This window comes from Diuraphis noxia, unplaced genomic scaffold, assembly GCF_037042655.1.
Source record: "Diuraphis noxia isolate RWA-SAM2 unplaced genomic scaffold, SU_Dnox_SAM2 contig0002, whole genome shotgun sequence".
NCBI classification, from domain to species: domain Eukaryota; kingdom Metazoa; phylum Arthropoda; class Insecta; order Hemiptera; family Aphididae; genus Diuraphis; species Diuraphis noxia.
In genome coordinates, this window is record NW_028301712.1 from 25,624,168 (window position 1) to 25,641,075 (window position 16,908).

Below are 16,908 nucleotides of genomic sequence, written 5' to 3' on the forward strand. Positions count from 1 at the left end.
ACTATAATGCGTGCGTCTAAATTTTATAAAGTAATTGTTAATGAAAAATCAACAGTAAATTTTTTACAACCATACAACTTACTTCCAAACGCCAAATTGTAAAAATGTGATTCTGAAACAAACATTGTGTCAGAAAAAACGACTGGCTTTTGGTGAACAAAATACTTTTTACAATTTTTAAATGATGCTAAAAATGTTCACTGTAATTGAAATTATTACTATATTTGGTTAATTATTTTTAATTTTTATATTTGATGAATATTTGTATGATTTGACGCAATCGTAGTGAAAAATAAAATATGTTTTTATACTATTAAAACGCATAGATCACTCGTCCTGAATTCGCAGATCACTCACTCCCCCGGTAGATCACATGGTACACGAATTATTTACATATTTTATTTCAATCATATTATATCTTATACTACTATCCAACACTCTCAACCATGTATAAACACAGAGCACAGCAATCTCTTATATTTTAGCCTTCTACCATGATGTAGAGAAGACGTCTTCTCTAAATCGTGCTTACTGCCCTGCGATTCTCTAACATACAAGTAACAGGGAACAAATGCACTTACCACGCCCCTCACGAATTTCGAAATTTTTTTTTTTAAGATGTGTTTTTCAACACTGATTTCGAAATTGTTTGAATTTTTGTGCGGAAACCATTATTTTGGAAGTTATAGCCTTCCAAAGTTTAAGATTTTACGTTAATACGCATACGCTCAACACCAATTGCGTTCAATTTTAATTGGACTACGTTCTATATTTATATAAATATCGCTATTTTATAACTATCTCATTATTACTAAACTGTTAATTAAATTATCTTTATGATAATAAAATAAGCTTTTTTAATAAAAAAAATTTGATATTCGTTAAAGGCGTGGTAAAGTGCATTTTAGCCAGTAAAAGAGTTAAGAACGAACGACCTAATTGTTGCCACAACTGCATACACACATTGCTAGTCTACAACTATTTACTGTATAGTAGTATCACAGATTCACAGATTATATATTTTACATAATCTGTGGTAGTTATAATATGTCCAAACACAATAAAATTGCGTACCTATAGGCTATAATATGTTGTTTTTCATAAAAACATCTAATGTTCATTTGTACCAGGAATGTCAGGAACAAATATTTTGTGGAACTACTTGCATACACATATTGTCTCGTTTATGAAATAATTAACGGTTTTTTCTTCATTTCGTTACTAAACCATAGACCTTATACTGAGTATAAGGTCTATGTACTAAACATATATTCGTAATGATAAGATAAAAGATAAGCGCCGTTTTCTTCAATATTTGAAAAGTTACATTTTATATTTATCATAGTTCAGAATGTTCATAATGTTCATATCCATATTCCATAGACATATTAATATATATCTATGTTCATATCCCTTAGGCCTTAGACCTTTAAGCTTATTCTCCACTGATACTAGAATATAATAGTCCATAAATATTAGTGTCTGTAAGGATTACTTTGGTGCTTTGGTCATTAATACAATTAATGTTTTTTTATTTACATTTATTGGTCTGTTGTTGTATTCAAAATATTTATTTGGAAGTTGGAACATTTAAAGTGGTATATTAAATTTACTACACTACTTCCTAATTAATTTATCATGCAATTTTCGAGTGTTAATGATCAGCCAGAAACAATTAAGGTAATTATGTGTTTTATTTTAATAATACAGAGTATTTAAAATAAATATATTAGTGGTGTTAATTAGTTTTAAATTTAAATTTTAGACCTTTGAAGAAGATATGAAATATGTTAATTCAAAACTAAAAATGATTGACACTAAACTATCATCTATTCATTCAACTAACAATGAATATGTTAGTAAACTTAAAGGTAAATTAAATACACTTTAATAGCATTAAATTTATCTGATCTGTGTTTTGTTTCAAATTTTAAATGTAGCTAAACTGTAAAGATACTCGTTAAGATTCTTGAAGACTTCAAACAATTTTATTTAACTTACACAATTTTTAGTATTAAAGTATTTAACATTAATTAAATTTAAATTTATTATAAATGTATGTATAAATACATAAATGTATTAGTATATATAGTTGTTAGAAATCAATATTTCTAATTATTAACTGTACTATTTTATTTATATTGCCTTATGTACACACTTAAAAAAACAAACTATTTAATATACTTGACAATTGACGTTTTTACAACACTATTTGACCGACATTGAAGATAAATATTCTATCGCAGCGGTTCCCAACCTTTTTAGTTACGCGGACCATTAATTTTGTAAAAAATTATTTGAGGCCCACCCATAGCATACCTATATACGTTTTTATAAGATTATAATATATATTATATACATATATACATGCATATATAGTTATTAGGAATAAAAAATTTAAAAAAACATTTTCATTACAAAAAAACTTAATTATATTACCTATATATATATATATATAATATTTAATATTATACCTATGGCTCGCGGCCCAGTTCCATGCTGCTCAGGGCCCACAAGTGGATTGATAGAATCTATCGAATAATATATTGTGTGTAAATATACATGATATTATAATTATAATACAAAAAATATGTAGGTACTTTTAATATTACTAGAATTATACAAAAACAAAATTATAAGTTTATTGAAAATAAATCTTAATTCCAATATTTTACTAATTATATAAAAAATAATGATTAAACTTTTACAGTGTTCTAGGAGAGATTCCCCATTTTAACATTTTGTTATTAATCATAATTTATAGCAAATATATTATTTTAATTTTGAAAATATCTATTTAGATATCCTCTACATCCCATATATTACGGGATTGTCCCGTTTGAATGAAGTGCACCGACACAAGTTTTGTTAATTGCTAGCATAAGTCTCCTCACCCATTTTATCATTTGATATCTAACCATTTATATTAACTCCTAGTTCTAACCTAATTAAAGTGAATTCCCTACTCCATTTGAGCTCTAGATAAAATTATTTCATTCACTTAATATTATCTATTCGTTACTATTTTTTCAACCACTCGTCTTTCTCACTGCACCTTTTAAAAAGTACACATTAAAAACTTCGTAAATATTACATACTCAAACAGAAAATTAAAATTAAATATATAAATTATTTAAAGAAATCCAGAGTTCTAGAATATGATATTGTCGTCTTAGTAATACATTCAAAATTTTAGCAATTAGGTGGAAAAAATTAAAGTAAAAAAACTTCAGGTGTCCGCACTGCTGTCAGCTATGATTATAGAGTTAAGTATTAAACATTTTAAAGCTTTCACTTAAATTCTTAGATCTTTATATTATAATACAGGCGATGGGTAGAGCTACTAGTTTTAGACATCCTCCTTCCAATTTTTGATTTTTCTATTCATCACAACTTCTGTTTAACTGTAAAATTTTATTTTATTTTTACTATCTTGTAGTGAGATTATGAAAATATATACTATTTTTATTATATAATATAACCATAACTTAACTTGTAGTAATTACTGTGGTATCAACTCAAAGTCAAATATTAGTAAATAATAATAAATTAATACTATCAATAGAGTCGAGAATCTTAGGTTTTTATATACAATTACTGAACTTATACAAATTCATCAGAATAAAAATGTGGATAATATTTTCAATACAGAGTTTACGAAAAAAAAAGGTTTTTTTAATAATTTCTAAGTTTATACATTTTATATAATTTATTATTATTATAATTTTTTTTTTTTTTTTTTAATCAATATATAAATAATAAATAATAGATTATCCTTATAATGTGTGTGGTTTTGCATGTAATTTAAAACTTTGGTAGCTTAAGTGTTTAATCCATCAAATATATAACATATTTTAATAAGTAGTATTGTAGTTTTAATCTACCAAAAATGTGTGATTTTTGGAGAGAATGTTATAAATTGGATCACGGACTAAAAAAGTTTGGAACACACATTAAAAAATTCTCTTATATATGGATCTATATAATTTGACTTTGGTACAAAATAAAAATTGAAGTGAGATTCAGGTTTACTTGCACAATTGTCAAACTGTTGCAGTTGAAAGAATGTTTTGATTAAATTAAAAAAAAAAATTTCCATGGGTACCTAGTTCTTGCTACTTAAAACTTACAAAATATCAAAATAAAACAAAAAAGTTCAAGATCAAGAATAAGATTTGTCTAATAATTTTAAATTTGAATTTATACGAATAATAAACTATTTACGAATAGTTGGTTAAAAAACGTAAACACGTATTTAATTAGTATAAACTATAAATGAAAAATATCGCACAAAAAAACAAAAGTTTTAATAAAAATTATTGCCGAAACCAGGGATCGAACCAGGGACCTTTAGATCTTCAGTCTAACGCTCTCCCAACTGAGCTATTTCGGCTTGACGATTCATACCAATTTTGGGCATATAAAATACAATGTGCATAAAACACGTTTCCTTATCATACGACAGTCCGACCAACAGTAAAGTTTTAACCCTTTAACTGTTAGTATCTATTTCAATCTTAGATCATATATATGTATATGATCTAAGATTTCAATATTATAAAAGTGAAATTATTTCACAAGACATCAAACATGAAAAATATTAGGTGTGGCTATGGACTTTTAATTTTTTGATTAGCCTTAAAAACTGTAATTAATATACAATTAGAAACAATTGTCGTTATAATTAGCGGTAATGGATTTTTGCTTCCGGCGTTAATTATCTATTAAAAAAATAGTAATTTAGTACCTATGAAACCAATTTTACATTAAAAACCACTTAGAATTATCAGGAGTCAGGTCCATAATATTTGAACATTTTGAATCTAAAATCATAAAATAAGTGTTCACTTAAAATAGCCTTACCAAAACTGTTTAACGTTGTTTTTTTTAGATTCTGAGCGGAGCGAGGAATGTATTGATTTTACCATGATTTGTGTTTTTTTTGTTTGTGTGTTCACGTTTTGGGGCAGTAAAAGTGCTTCAATTTTCGACTTCAGTACCTCGTTCGATCAGAAAGTGAATCTAATTGGTACTTTGGGGGGTCAAAAGTAAAGTCTTAAATATTTTTATAAAAAATCGGAATAAACAAACTAAAAATTTAAAAAAAAAACGGGAAATTTTAGGCACAATCAGTTTTTGACAAAATCAATTTTGGTTTTTGGTGTAACTCTAAAACAAATGACCACATATACTTGACATTTTCACCGAATGTTTATATAAGTAAATTCTATCCACCATGCAATTTTCAAAAATGTCGATTAAGTTGAACTATTTATAGGCATATGCAATAGGTTCGATCATTATAAGTTTTTTTTTAAATTAATATCAATAAAAATGTATTTGTTGGGTAGAAAAATTTGAAAATTTAATACAAGGATCCTAACATATTTTTATAATAGTAGTTGAGAAATAAAATAAATCCATAGTCTCGATTTTTTTGTTGATGTTTGAATTTTGACAAAATATGTAAAAATCTCAAAAATTCGCAAATTATTTTAAGCTAGAAATTCATAAAAAATGTCCTTTATAAATCTAAGATAGTAAGATTTTAAAATTTAATTCAAGATTCCTTACGAGTTTTTCAATCTTTATCACAAAAAAAATGTCTACCAGAAATTAGAATAACAATTTTATGAGCGTTTGAAATTAAAATTTTTTCCTACATTGGATTTTCACTGGATTTCACTTTTAGTGATTTTCTTATTTTGGTGTAACTCTAAAACACATGACCTCAGATACTTGAAATTTTCATTGAATATTTATCTAGGCATTTTCTATATTTGAGACCTATAATTTTCAAAATATTTTGATTAGTTTTGAGCTGTTTACTGACATTTTAATTTTTCAACTTTTTTACTTTTTTTTGCTATTAATGTCAATAAAATGTTATTTGTTGGGTAGAAAAGCTTGAACATTTAATACAAGGCTTCTAATACATTGTAACAATAGCAGTTGAAAAATAATAGAAATATAAAACATCTCCCCATAATATGTTGACTTATAATTTTATTTTTAAGGTTTTTATACTTTTCAATATATCTTTTTGTTCCGCAGCAAGTTGAAAAATTTTCATTTTTATTTTTCCGAATTCGAACCCCCCAGAGAAAATAAAAAAATAAAAAGACTTGCTCAATGTTAAATCAATATTTTATTACGGGTTTTCTGATAATTGGACGATATAGACGGTTGCGTTATTTTTATGGGAAATATCGTGTTCAAAGTAAGATGAAACAAATTAGCTTTATAATATGGTTTTAAAAATGTTAACCTTCCCCCCGAGAAATTATTATAAATATGACACTAAATATTGAAGTATATGTTTTTTTTTGTTAGTACCTACTTGAAACTTTTAAAGTATATTATTGTATTGTATACAATGTAATACATAGTGCACTATATCATTTTCAAATGCAATTTGTTTGCTGAAAATTAATCCAACGCAGTACCGTATACTTATGGTATAATAGTATAAAATACTTGTTATTACGTATTGCAATAATATCATAGCTAGAATAAACTTAAAAGTTAGTAATATAGCATATAGGCTGAAAGAAAGATTGTCTTCGCTCAAAATCGTTTTTGTATAGGTACAATGATTTTAATTTTATATCATTGAATTCAAATTTAATATTATACTGATGAAAGTCTAATCTAGACACATACTGTACAGCAGAATGTGGTACCACTTGTCCACTTTTCTAAAATTTTAATTTGTAAGATTTTACATATTTTGCTAATATTTATTACAAAACTGCAATTTTTTTAAACATAATTCTATATGCAAATTAAACATTCTATCAATCCTATTAATAATTTATTAGTTTACTTGTTAATCTATAACCTTAGATTATTTTACCATATAAAATAAGGGTTTTAATACAATCCATAAAATAAACGTCTTAAAGACTTTATAAAAATTTTTTCCGAAACCAGGAGACCTTTAGATCTTCAGTTTAACGATCTCTCAACTGAGCTATTTCGGCAGATACAGATTATAGTATTATAAGATTATACCCATATGTGCCACATAAAAATGTCAATAAAAAAAACACAAAAATTATGCCGAAACCAGGGATCGAACCAGGGACCTTTAGATCTTCAGTCTAACGCTCTCCCAACTGAGCTATTTCGGCTATGGGTGAGGTCACCATTTTTACAGTATGTAAGACGACTTAAGAGTTTATTTAATTTAAATATAGATGGCGTTACTATTATCTATAGGTCTTTAAATAATTCAATCTATTTAAAATAAAATGTAAGTACTCGTTTTACTATTTAATAAGTTTGACTTTTGAGTGATTTCATAAGTTCAATGTTAAATCATTACCCCCATAAAACTATTCCACCATTTCTAAGAATATATTTTTATAATTCATTTTTTCATAAGTTTTTAATACCATGGGTTGAACTGTTTTACCTCTAAATTATATATAATTATTAAATTATTGCCTATATATATATATATATATATATATTATTGTTATTAATTAACTTGTTAAGTTAGTACCACGTTAACTGTTGAACAGTTTTTCATTTGAACAGGCTAGCGATATAAATAGCTTACATTTGGTCTAAATATTTTTAAAATTTTGTCATGTATGCTGGTATGAGTCTAAAAGATAACTAAAAAAAAACAATTTTAAAATTGACGTTTATAGTTTTAAATTTAAATGAATATATTATATATTATTAATATAACAAAATAATTAATTTGTTGATGAATAATAAATTATGTAAAGCTATTATAATAATGTCCATGTATTTTTCTAGATACATCTAATATAAGTTGTCTAAATCATTTAAAAGATCAAGAAGCTGAAAAGAAAATTGAAAACCCTCCAAACTCTACGGCCAAAACTTCATACAGGTAAGTGTACTATAGTTGTATTATTGTATATATTTATTTTTCATGACAAATCTCGACTGCTCCGTACATGATTGATATAATATAGTATTTACTATTTAGCCATATATCTACTTATATTTACTAGAATGTCTAGAATATTATATAATCCAAAGTATTATTAAATATTATTTATTTATTATTATATTATATTATCTAAAATATTATACCTAAATTATATTTAAAAATTAATTATTATAATTTATTATTGGAGTAAACTATTATACATTTTATTAGTGATTACTGATTAATGTCGTGCTCTTCTGGTGGGATACTGGGAAATGAGAATAATCCCAGTGGGACGCAGCTCAAAAATTATAAAATAGTTATGCATTTATAACATCTAAGTATTTTGTTTTTTATTATGTAACGCGTGAATGCGAAATATTTTTTTACATTAGTCATTAAAAATTGAAAATAGATTGTATACACAGTGAGGTACCGTATTGGCGTATTCCGTAAAACTCTCTCATCATCGTAAACAGTTACTACTATTTGTATTTAAATAATTGTGCTCTAGAAATTATGAGCAAAGACCTATACTAAACAAAAATATTAATAATCATCAGAGTACTCAATCCACGACTCGCTATAGTAATGTTACTAGTTATTTAATACCTAGTGATAATTGATAATAATATTGTACCTATTGTAGATACACAATAATTATATGATAAAATATTTAAATATTGTGGGCTGATAACCAAATACTCAATGGACAACATTTTTAAAAGTGACTATTTTTAATAACTATTATGAAAGTGTAATTCGGTACTCTTATATATAACTCCAAATAATCTATTAACTAATTCAATTAACTAATACCTACACACAATGCCGTAACTGGGGGGGAGGGTCCAGGGGTCCGGACTCCCCCTCCTTCCCGAAATTTTTTTCAGTTACGGACTTGTCTACTGCCTACAAATATAAAGGGTACATAATATCGAAATTCGAAAAAAAGTAGATTCGTATAGTTATTATAGTTTTCAAACTAGATAATATCGATTAATTGTCGTTCATATTGTACCACAACCTTTTGAAAAAAAAATACGAAGATATGGGAATATGTAAGCAGTACAGTAAAAGTTACTAATTTTAAATTACTTTAACTTCAAAATTAAGCCTGATCACATAATTCTGACTTCACTATCATTTTTGTACTTATACCTAAGTCAAAATTATATACAAATTGTAAAAAAAAAAAAGAATCGGTAAAATCAGGAAATCGGATTATATTCGTGCTATTATAGGTATACGCTACTGCTACATGTACACTTTAATTGATATTAATTGAAGTTATTACCTAAGAGCAATATGGGTTATAATAAATTAGTATTTATGATAATTGATAATTATTATTGAGATATGTAAATAACCGTAACAATATAAAATCTTAATAGTTATTTGAGAAAATAGCTGTCGGCTGAACATAAGCTTTATCATAATAACTACTCGTATCTAAATAATTCTAAGTATTATCTAGGGACTATGTACTATCTTAGGTTGCTATATAACACATTATATTTCCTTCAACCTTCAACTTCATAATAATAAATACAATAAATAGTTCTTCCAAATTTACACATTTTTTATATCGTTGTCATTACTCATGGAATCCTTGGGTTATAATATATTATTATGAGGGCAATATAAATAATATGTACCTATATTACAAACTATATTTTCAATTTTTTAACAAATAAAATTAAAATTTTCAATTTGGCTATGAAGTATGAATAATGAATTGTTAACGGTTTATTAAAGACACTTGTTTACTACAATTACTGGCTGAAAATAGGCTTCGTACTTTATAGCATTTTAAACTACTTTAATATGACGTGCATTGTTACATTTTATCTATATTATAACCTTACTATACGAATGCATATTTAAATTTGAAATATGCTTTATTAATGTTTAAAAAAGCTTCATAAAATATACTGGTCAATAAAATACTATAAATCAATGAATCTTGATAAATTTAATATTTTAATAAAACATAATATAACCATTAGATTCGGGGTTAATATAATCTAAATAAATAAATTAGATATTGTTTTTCAGTATTACATGTTAGTATATACATTATTATCTAAACAGTCTACACTACTCTATAGACCTGCAATCCAATACAATTCAAATTATTATGTTAAGTGCACACAACTGTACAAGGTTTTTTTGCAATACCTATATTAAATAATGTTATATTTGTATCATACAAATTTAGCATTATAACTTTATGATAACTGGTGGCTAGCTTGATTTTATTTTTAGTTGAAAAACAGTTGTTCGCTTGTGTTAATAGAAGGGCGCATATATTTTTATAAGTATAGGTTGGGTGTTTTTATATGAGGAAACCGGTGTTCTTATACTGACAAACACGAGCAACTGAAACTGCAGATGTCTTTGGACTTATTGTTAAGAGTACTTTTTATAGTTATGTGCACCTTTTTGATCAGCTGCCTCAGATGGGTATGATGCAAGATAGTGCTCGTGCCATAGAACATAATATAAGAGGGGTTCAACCTTTCTATTTTCTCCAATATAATGGAGTGTGAAAAAAAGGGTCCTTACTCCTTTGTATCCAAAGGCTTTCTTCACCTAGTTAAAATGGTCCAATGGCTTACAACATGCATATACCTATGCTTCTTTGTTACTATTTTACAAAACAAAATTAAGAAACCAACCTAATGAATAGATGAATCACGAATATAATTATTTATAAAATGTCTAAGACCTCAGTATTGGTGTTTTATAACAAAATAAACCATAATATTTAATATGATACAGTGATTAGTTTTCAAATGATTTTTCAATTTTTTATACAACTCTATAATGTGTCGTATAACAATATATTACACAATCGTAAATCTAACTGGATACCTATTTTAAACCTATAATAAACTTGGGTTATTAATAATTACTGATTACTGATTAGTTATGTAAGTTTTTTTTTTAATCTGCTACTAATATCTTCATTTTTACTACGGTCACGCGGTACTGTAAACATACCTAGGTGAATAAAACTCGTATACACATCCTGTCTTTCCAAAAAATAAAAATAATAATTTTGTGTACTTGACGTGTAATGCTTATAAATATGATTCTAGGAACGTCACATTAATATTATGTAAAAATTGAGGCTAAGTTGCTCTGAAAAACTGTTTGATTTCCCCAAAATTCTGATCAAATTAATATGACGTAAAAACTTATAAGAAATATATTTCTTGGATTTCATCAAAATAACTTAGTCCCCCTTCTCACAAATACAATTTGTGCCTATTTGGTCAACGTTTAGGTATATTATACATAGGTTTTACAGCTGTCCATATGTATGTAATATCAGTTGTCCAAAACTCATTTTAATTACGTCTTTCTTTAGACAGTATAAAAATAATAAAAATAATAATATTTAACCCATCAATCGGAAATTCTATATTTCGTTGCGTGTGCCACTTGGTGTTTAATTCTTCCACTGTAAGACGTACGTCTACATATCAGGTCTTTATTCCGTTTTATATTTTAATTTTACAGTCACAACTACAACTTAAAAATTCATTAACAGGTAGTAGAAATCCAAGCAATCTCAAGGTCCTTGGAAAAGAAAAAAACAGCGCGTCACTATTGTGTCACTTTTACACGCAAATTCACTACTATGTATGAGCAGACGCGTACCCAATTGTTGTGAATGGTGATGGCAAATCTCCATATCCAATTTTTAAAATATAAAACTAATACATTATGATAAAATAATGGAATACAAAAGTGATATTACTGTTTATATGTTTGGAATATTTTTTGAATTATGGATTCATTCCCAAATGTCAGAGTTTGAAATGCAGTTGACGTTCTGATAAATAAGAAATAACTACGCGTTGTACACACAAACGAGATAACGTAAAGAAACCAACCAACCTTGGCATGGACGATCCATAAATGTGTTTTGCATACAAAAAAAACTCACCTAACCTGAATACCATTGAAGTAGTCTAGAAAATATACGTATCATACTTACACGTACATATCCGATATACGCAGTACGCACATGCGACTACACTTAATAAATGTGTATTAAAATAATATAATATAACTACTTTATGGTGTATCGTGCATGTATTAATTAATAATTATATAATATATTTGATACTTTCAAATTTTGGTTCTTATTTCATATGTACATCAGTACATGATATTTTTTATTATTAACTCATGTACAATGATGATTAGATCTGCATTAACTATATTTTAGAGTTTTATTACAACATTACAAGTTATGTTATCCAAAATCCAACCAACAAATCAAAAAAATATACAAATGTATAAAACACCAATTTACACATATTTTAAAATGCTCTGCAGTTATTGAACTGATTCAATTTAGGCCAGATACATACGTTCATTTTTTAATAGTTTTAGAGAAAAATTATCAAATATTTTGGAAAGTTTGACGATATACAACTGTGTAAGTAATAATAGTATAGAGTAATGATAAAACAATAAAAAATTAACTATTACAATAAAATTAACAAACATATTCAATTATATAGTGTAATTATCTTATAAATATTTTTTTTATTGTTTGTTCCTATTATTTGTTATCGATTAATTTTATTTTGTAATGTTTAATAAAATAATAAAAAAGTGTTGCAAAATTAGTTGCCTCCTGTGAGGTTTGAACTCACGACCCCTGGTTTACGAGACCAGTGCTCTACCACTGAGCTAAAGAGGCGTGTTGCGGTAATAGGAGGAAATGAATTTATTTAAGCGCAGTCGTAGGTTGTATTTCAGTATCATGAAAGTTAATGAAAGTATTATAAAAAAATGTATTTTGTTTTTATGTTACGTAGTTATGTAATATACATCATTAATTTGTATTATCTATGCAGAATGTATGAACGTTTCAATAAAAATCAAATGCCACGACTCTTATTTATACTTATAATCAGTTGTAGATCCCTACATTTAATAATGTGTATGGTATACCTACATATTTTTTAGTATTTTGATTTCTGAGAAATGTAAATATTGTATTGGCTTACAATGTTGAATGTTTATTATTTAGTTATATATTATATACGGCCATAAAATTGTCGAGCATAAAATTAACTCAAATCTTCAACATAGTGCATTCTCAATATTCCGGTGATATTCGAATATTCGATCTAGTTGCTAAGATATCCTCGCAGCAGTTAAAAATATTGAAATTATGTATAAAAATTATTTTTGTGATTTAAGTTCTAATCTAAAATAATATATATATATTCAAACATAAAATGATCATTTTTTCTGTAACTATTTTTTAAATTTTGTTAATTTAAAAAAAATATTAACCTTATAAATTTGAAATATTCTACTATAACTTATACTATTAATATTTAATACTATAATTTTATAAATACATAGTTAAGTAAACTGATATTGTATCAATGTGTAAATTTTGCAATTTTTCGTGATTTCGTGATTAATACGAATTTTGTTAAAGCGTTACTTCAGATGCTTATAAAACACTACTGAGGATTTACTCTCAACTTTTTTTATAATATCCTATAACATCAACCTTTGAAGAACCATATAATACATTTTCATGTTATATGGCATAGAAAAATGTTTTTATTGGCATTAACAAAAAAAAAAAAGAACTAATAATAATCAAAAATTGCATGTGCCTATAAGTTGCTTTAGACGAGTCAAAATATCTTATGGAGTATTTAAAATGATAATAAAACATTCACTGAAAAATGCATATATCTTCTGTGATTTTTTCCTAATTACTCCATAGGCGAAAATCGATTTTGCGTAAAATATTTAAAATACCTCTTCTTTGCTCGTTTTTTTGTAACAATATAACTTTATAATAATTATAAATGTCTTTGAATCTAAATTAATTACATTTATACATATATTTTAGTAACCCGCTCATTGACCAAATCTACTACACAGGCATATATCAAAATCGATTTATATTTATTTATTTTTTTTTTATATTTCTGATAATATCTTTTTATTGTTGTATAAGAATATTGAATTTCAATAGTTAATTTCGAATATCCTAACTTACACTTCCTATTTACTTACAATTCATTAATTGAAATTTTATACGTATTATAAAATATTAGCACATAGTTTTATCGAATTATTAATCTTTATTTAAGCCTAATCAGGTTAATAAATTAATTTAACTTATTTTTTAATTTGTAAATTTGGTAAAAAATAATTGCCTCCTGTGAGGTTTGAACTCACGACCCCTGGTTTACGAGACCAGTGCTCTACCACTGAGCTAAAGAGGCACAGTTATAATAAAACAATTAATATTTTCTAAATTAGATTGGTAACTAATTTTTTTTTTTGTTTTTTTTTTTAATTTAAGTCCACTGCCGTTACATTATGTAACTGTTATAAATACATTTAACCCGAATATAATGTTATATTTTATTATTATATAATTATATACAATATATTAAAATAAGTTTCTAAATTCTAAAAGCTCTACCAAAAATTAGAAAAATATTGCTAGAATAATTGTATAATCAATAAAATGTGTATAAGTTGAACTCTTAGTGTAAGTAAGTACATTATTAATTTATGAATTAAATTGAATAGTCAAATACTCAAACGGATTAATTTAATTTTCTGGCTAATCCCGTGTAATATGTAAATAGATAATTAAGACTTTGGAGGTATTTATTCATTTCTACGATTAATTAAAGGGTAGTTGCAGTTTATGTTTTAGTTTTTTATAAATCTTTAGGTAGTAAACTTTGTTTTGTAATACTCCAATAAAAATTCCCGGTGTTATTTTTTCTCTATAAGGTTTATATATATAGTTCCTACTTTAAGTTATAAAATAAGTACAAGAATAATTATTTTTCGTAATTTATTTCAATGTTATCACTTATCAAACATATTTTATCGAATCCTTTTCTTAATACTTTTATTATTGAATTGTTAATTTTACAATGCAATTTATCCAATTTACAATAATATCGTTTTAGTTTCAATTTTATTACACAATTTACTTAGTATATATTATTAGGTAGGTAATATAAATATTATATAGTTGCCAACTACGGTCTACGATTACCTGATATAGCTATATACTATAAACTAAATTAGTATTTCTGATTTCATTCATGAATACTTACGTGATAATTATGAATACAAAATATAGTATTCAAGTATATGTAAGTATATTGTATATACAAAATAAGAGTAAGTAATAAATATATTTTGAAAATATATTCATTCGTTAATTTGTCTAACGATTACTTAAATTATTTTAAAAATGAATGGCTAATCGTAAATATTAATTTTCTAACTAAGATTCTAATGCACGAAGCGCTGGCTTCTTATTGTTTTCTTTTCGTATCATTAAATTAGAACAACCTTAGATTATTATATAAGTTTTTGGTTTTTGCATTGTGAAGTAAACAAGTAATTTTACAATGACTTATTTTTCTTTAAGTAAATACTTTAAGGATTTAAAAATTTTCCAAAAAATGCATGTAGGTATAGATTTTTTAAGTTTCGATTATAAATGAAGTTTAAATAATACAGGGCAAGGGGGGTACTTAAAAATGTCTAAATAATATGAACGTATTACTATAAAATGATATACGGACAATGATGATTTAATTATGATTTTTGTAACTTAGTTTAATAACTATATTAATAAGAAATATTTATAGTAAATAACCTTTTTTCACTAGTATTTTTTTTCGATACAAAATGTATCAATGAGACATAAATATATTTGTCTGTTGTTAAACTTTGTCCAACTTTACCAGCCATCTAACTCTGTTATAATATTTTACATTTCAATATTTGTATATAGTCTTCTGGAGTAAATATTATATTTCATGAATAGATAGCAATAGATATAATATTAAGACTTATTGCAATGAAAATATTATTTTTTTTGCTTTTGCTGATGGAAAACTTATTATTTTAAAAATAATTTATAATTTTATTACGGTATTCATTTTAAAATAATACCTTAGCCAATCTATTACTTTTAACTTGTAATTACCAACACTAATATCTTACATGTCCACCCCCCCCCCCCCTCCGAAAAAACCCACCACGCAGACTAAAGCGCAAATGGTGTAGAGACCTATTGAAATTAGTAAAAGAGGTGTTACCATTGGGTATATCTTCCTCATTATGTTATTCATGCCATTTTGTTCTATGTTAATACATCAAATTTGCTCATTGTAATTATTGTATACAGATTGTAAATTTTCTTTCTAAAAAAAAAAAAAAAACTTGTAAATTATGAAATCATAATTTCGTGTACTAAAAATAGTGTCTGCAGTGTGCAGACTGATATTAGGTGATAGGTATTAGACAGATGTTGAGATGTTCATTACTATGACAAATATTCAGAAGCCACAGCTACAGAATACAATAATGTTGATGTTATTTTTACGATCGAAATAATAAATGTGTATATTTTGGCGTATAATTTAAAATATTAATTTTAAGTTAAAATAAATAATTCTCGAGTTCTAGGGCGTACGCAGGGGTAGGATTCTAAGGTTCTGATCCTCTAAAATGTTTTCATTTTACAAAAAGATCTTATTTACCAACATTTCAATACACAGAGTCAATAAATTGTTAGTTATTTTTAATAGATAAAAATTACATTGTTAATTTATTACTAATTATAATTTGTTACAACTAATTATACAAAAACTGTTTTGCAAATTATTTCAATTATTTACTCATGTAAAATCCTAACCGAGCTAAAATCCTGCAAACGCTATTGGTCGAGTTGTACCTATAGTTGTAACTTGTAACTATATAGTTATTGAAAAAAATAATAATTAGTAATCTTAAAAAAACAACAATAATAAGTATTAGGAACTGCAGCTTATTATTATATAAATTAGGTATATCATTCCACCTTTAGTATTTTAATATATTATTATGTACCTATTGATTCTATGCCGTAGTTCGAACTAGAATAGTGTTTTAAAAGCTAGGACACAGTATAATACAAATATGTT

The 16,908-nt window shown here is 25.6% G+C and overlaps 1 protein-coding gene and 4 non-coding genes across 5 annotated transcripts in view; 1 reads left to right on the forward strand and 4 right to left on the reverse strand.

Annotated features, from left to right (window-relative positions):
* Positions 1-846: 846 nt before the first annotated feature.
* The window catches only part of LOC107161627 (uncharacterized), a 102,744-nt gene continuing 86,682 nt past the window's right edge, over positions 847-16,908 (forward strand). The window contains exons 1-3 of the mRNA XM_015508109.2: positions 847-1,680; positions 1,766-1,871; positions 7,771-7,867. Of these exons, the coding sequence (XP_015363595.1) occupies positions 1,639-1,680; positions 1,766-1,871; positions 7,771-7,867 (245 nt within the window). The 5' untranslated portion in view covers positions 847-1,638. The remainder of the gene's footprint in view (positions 1,681-1,765; positions 1,872-7,770; positions 7,868-16,908) is intronic.
* Positions 4,321-4,393, reverse strand: TRNAF-GAA (transfer RNA phenylalanine (anticodon GAA)). Its single transcript has one exon. It is a non-coding gene; the product is annotated as a tRNA-Phe (tRNA).
* TRNAF-GAA (transfer RNA phenylalanine (anticodon GAA)) lies at positions 7,061-7,133 on the reverse strand. The gene has a single exon. It is a non-coding gene; the product is annotated as a tRNA-Phe (tRNA).
* Positions 12,561-12,632, reverse strand: TRNAT-CGU (transfer RNA threonine (anticodon CGU)). The gene has a single exon. It is a non-coding gene; the product is annotated as a tRNA-Thr (tRNA).
* On the reverse strand, positions 14,119-14,190 carry TRNAT-CGU (transfer RNA threonine (anticodon CGU)). Its single transcript has one exon. It is a non-coding gene; the product is annotated as a tRNA-Thr (tRNA).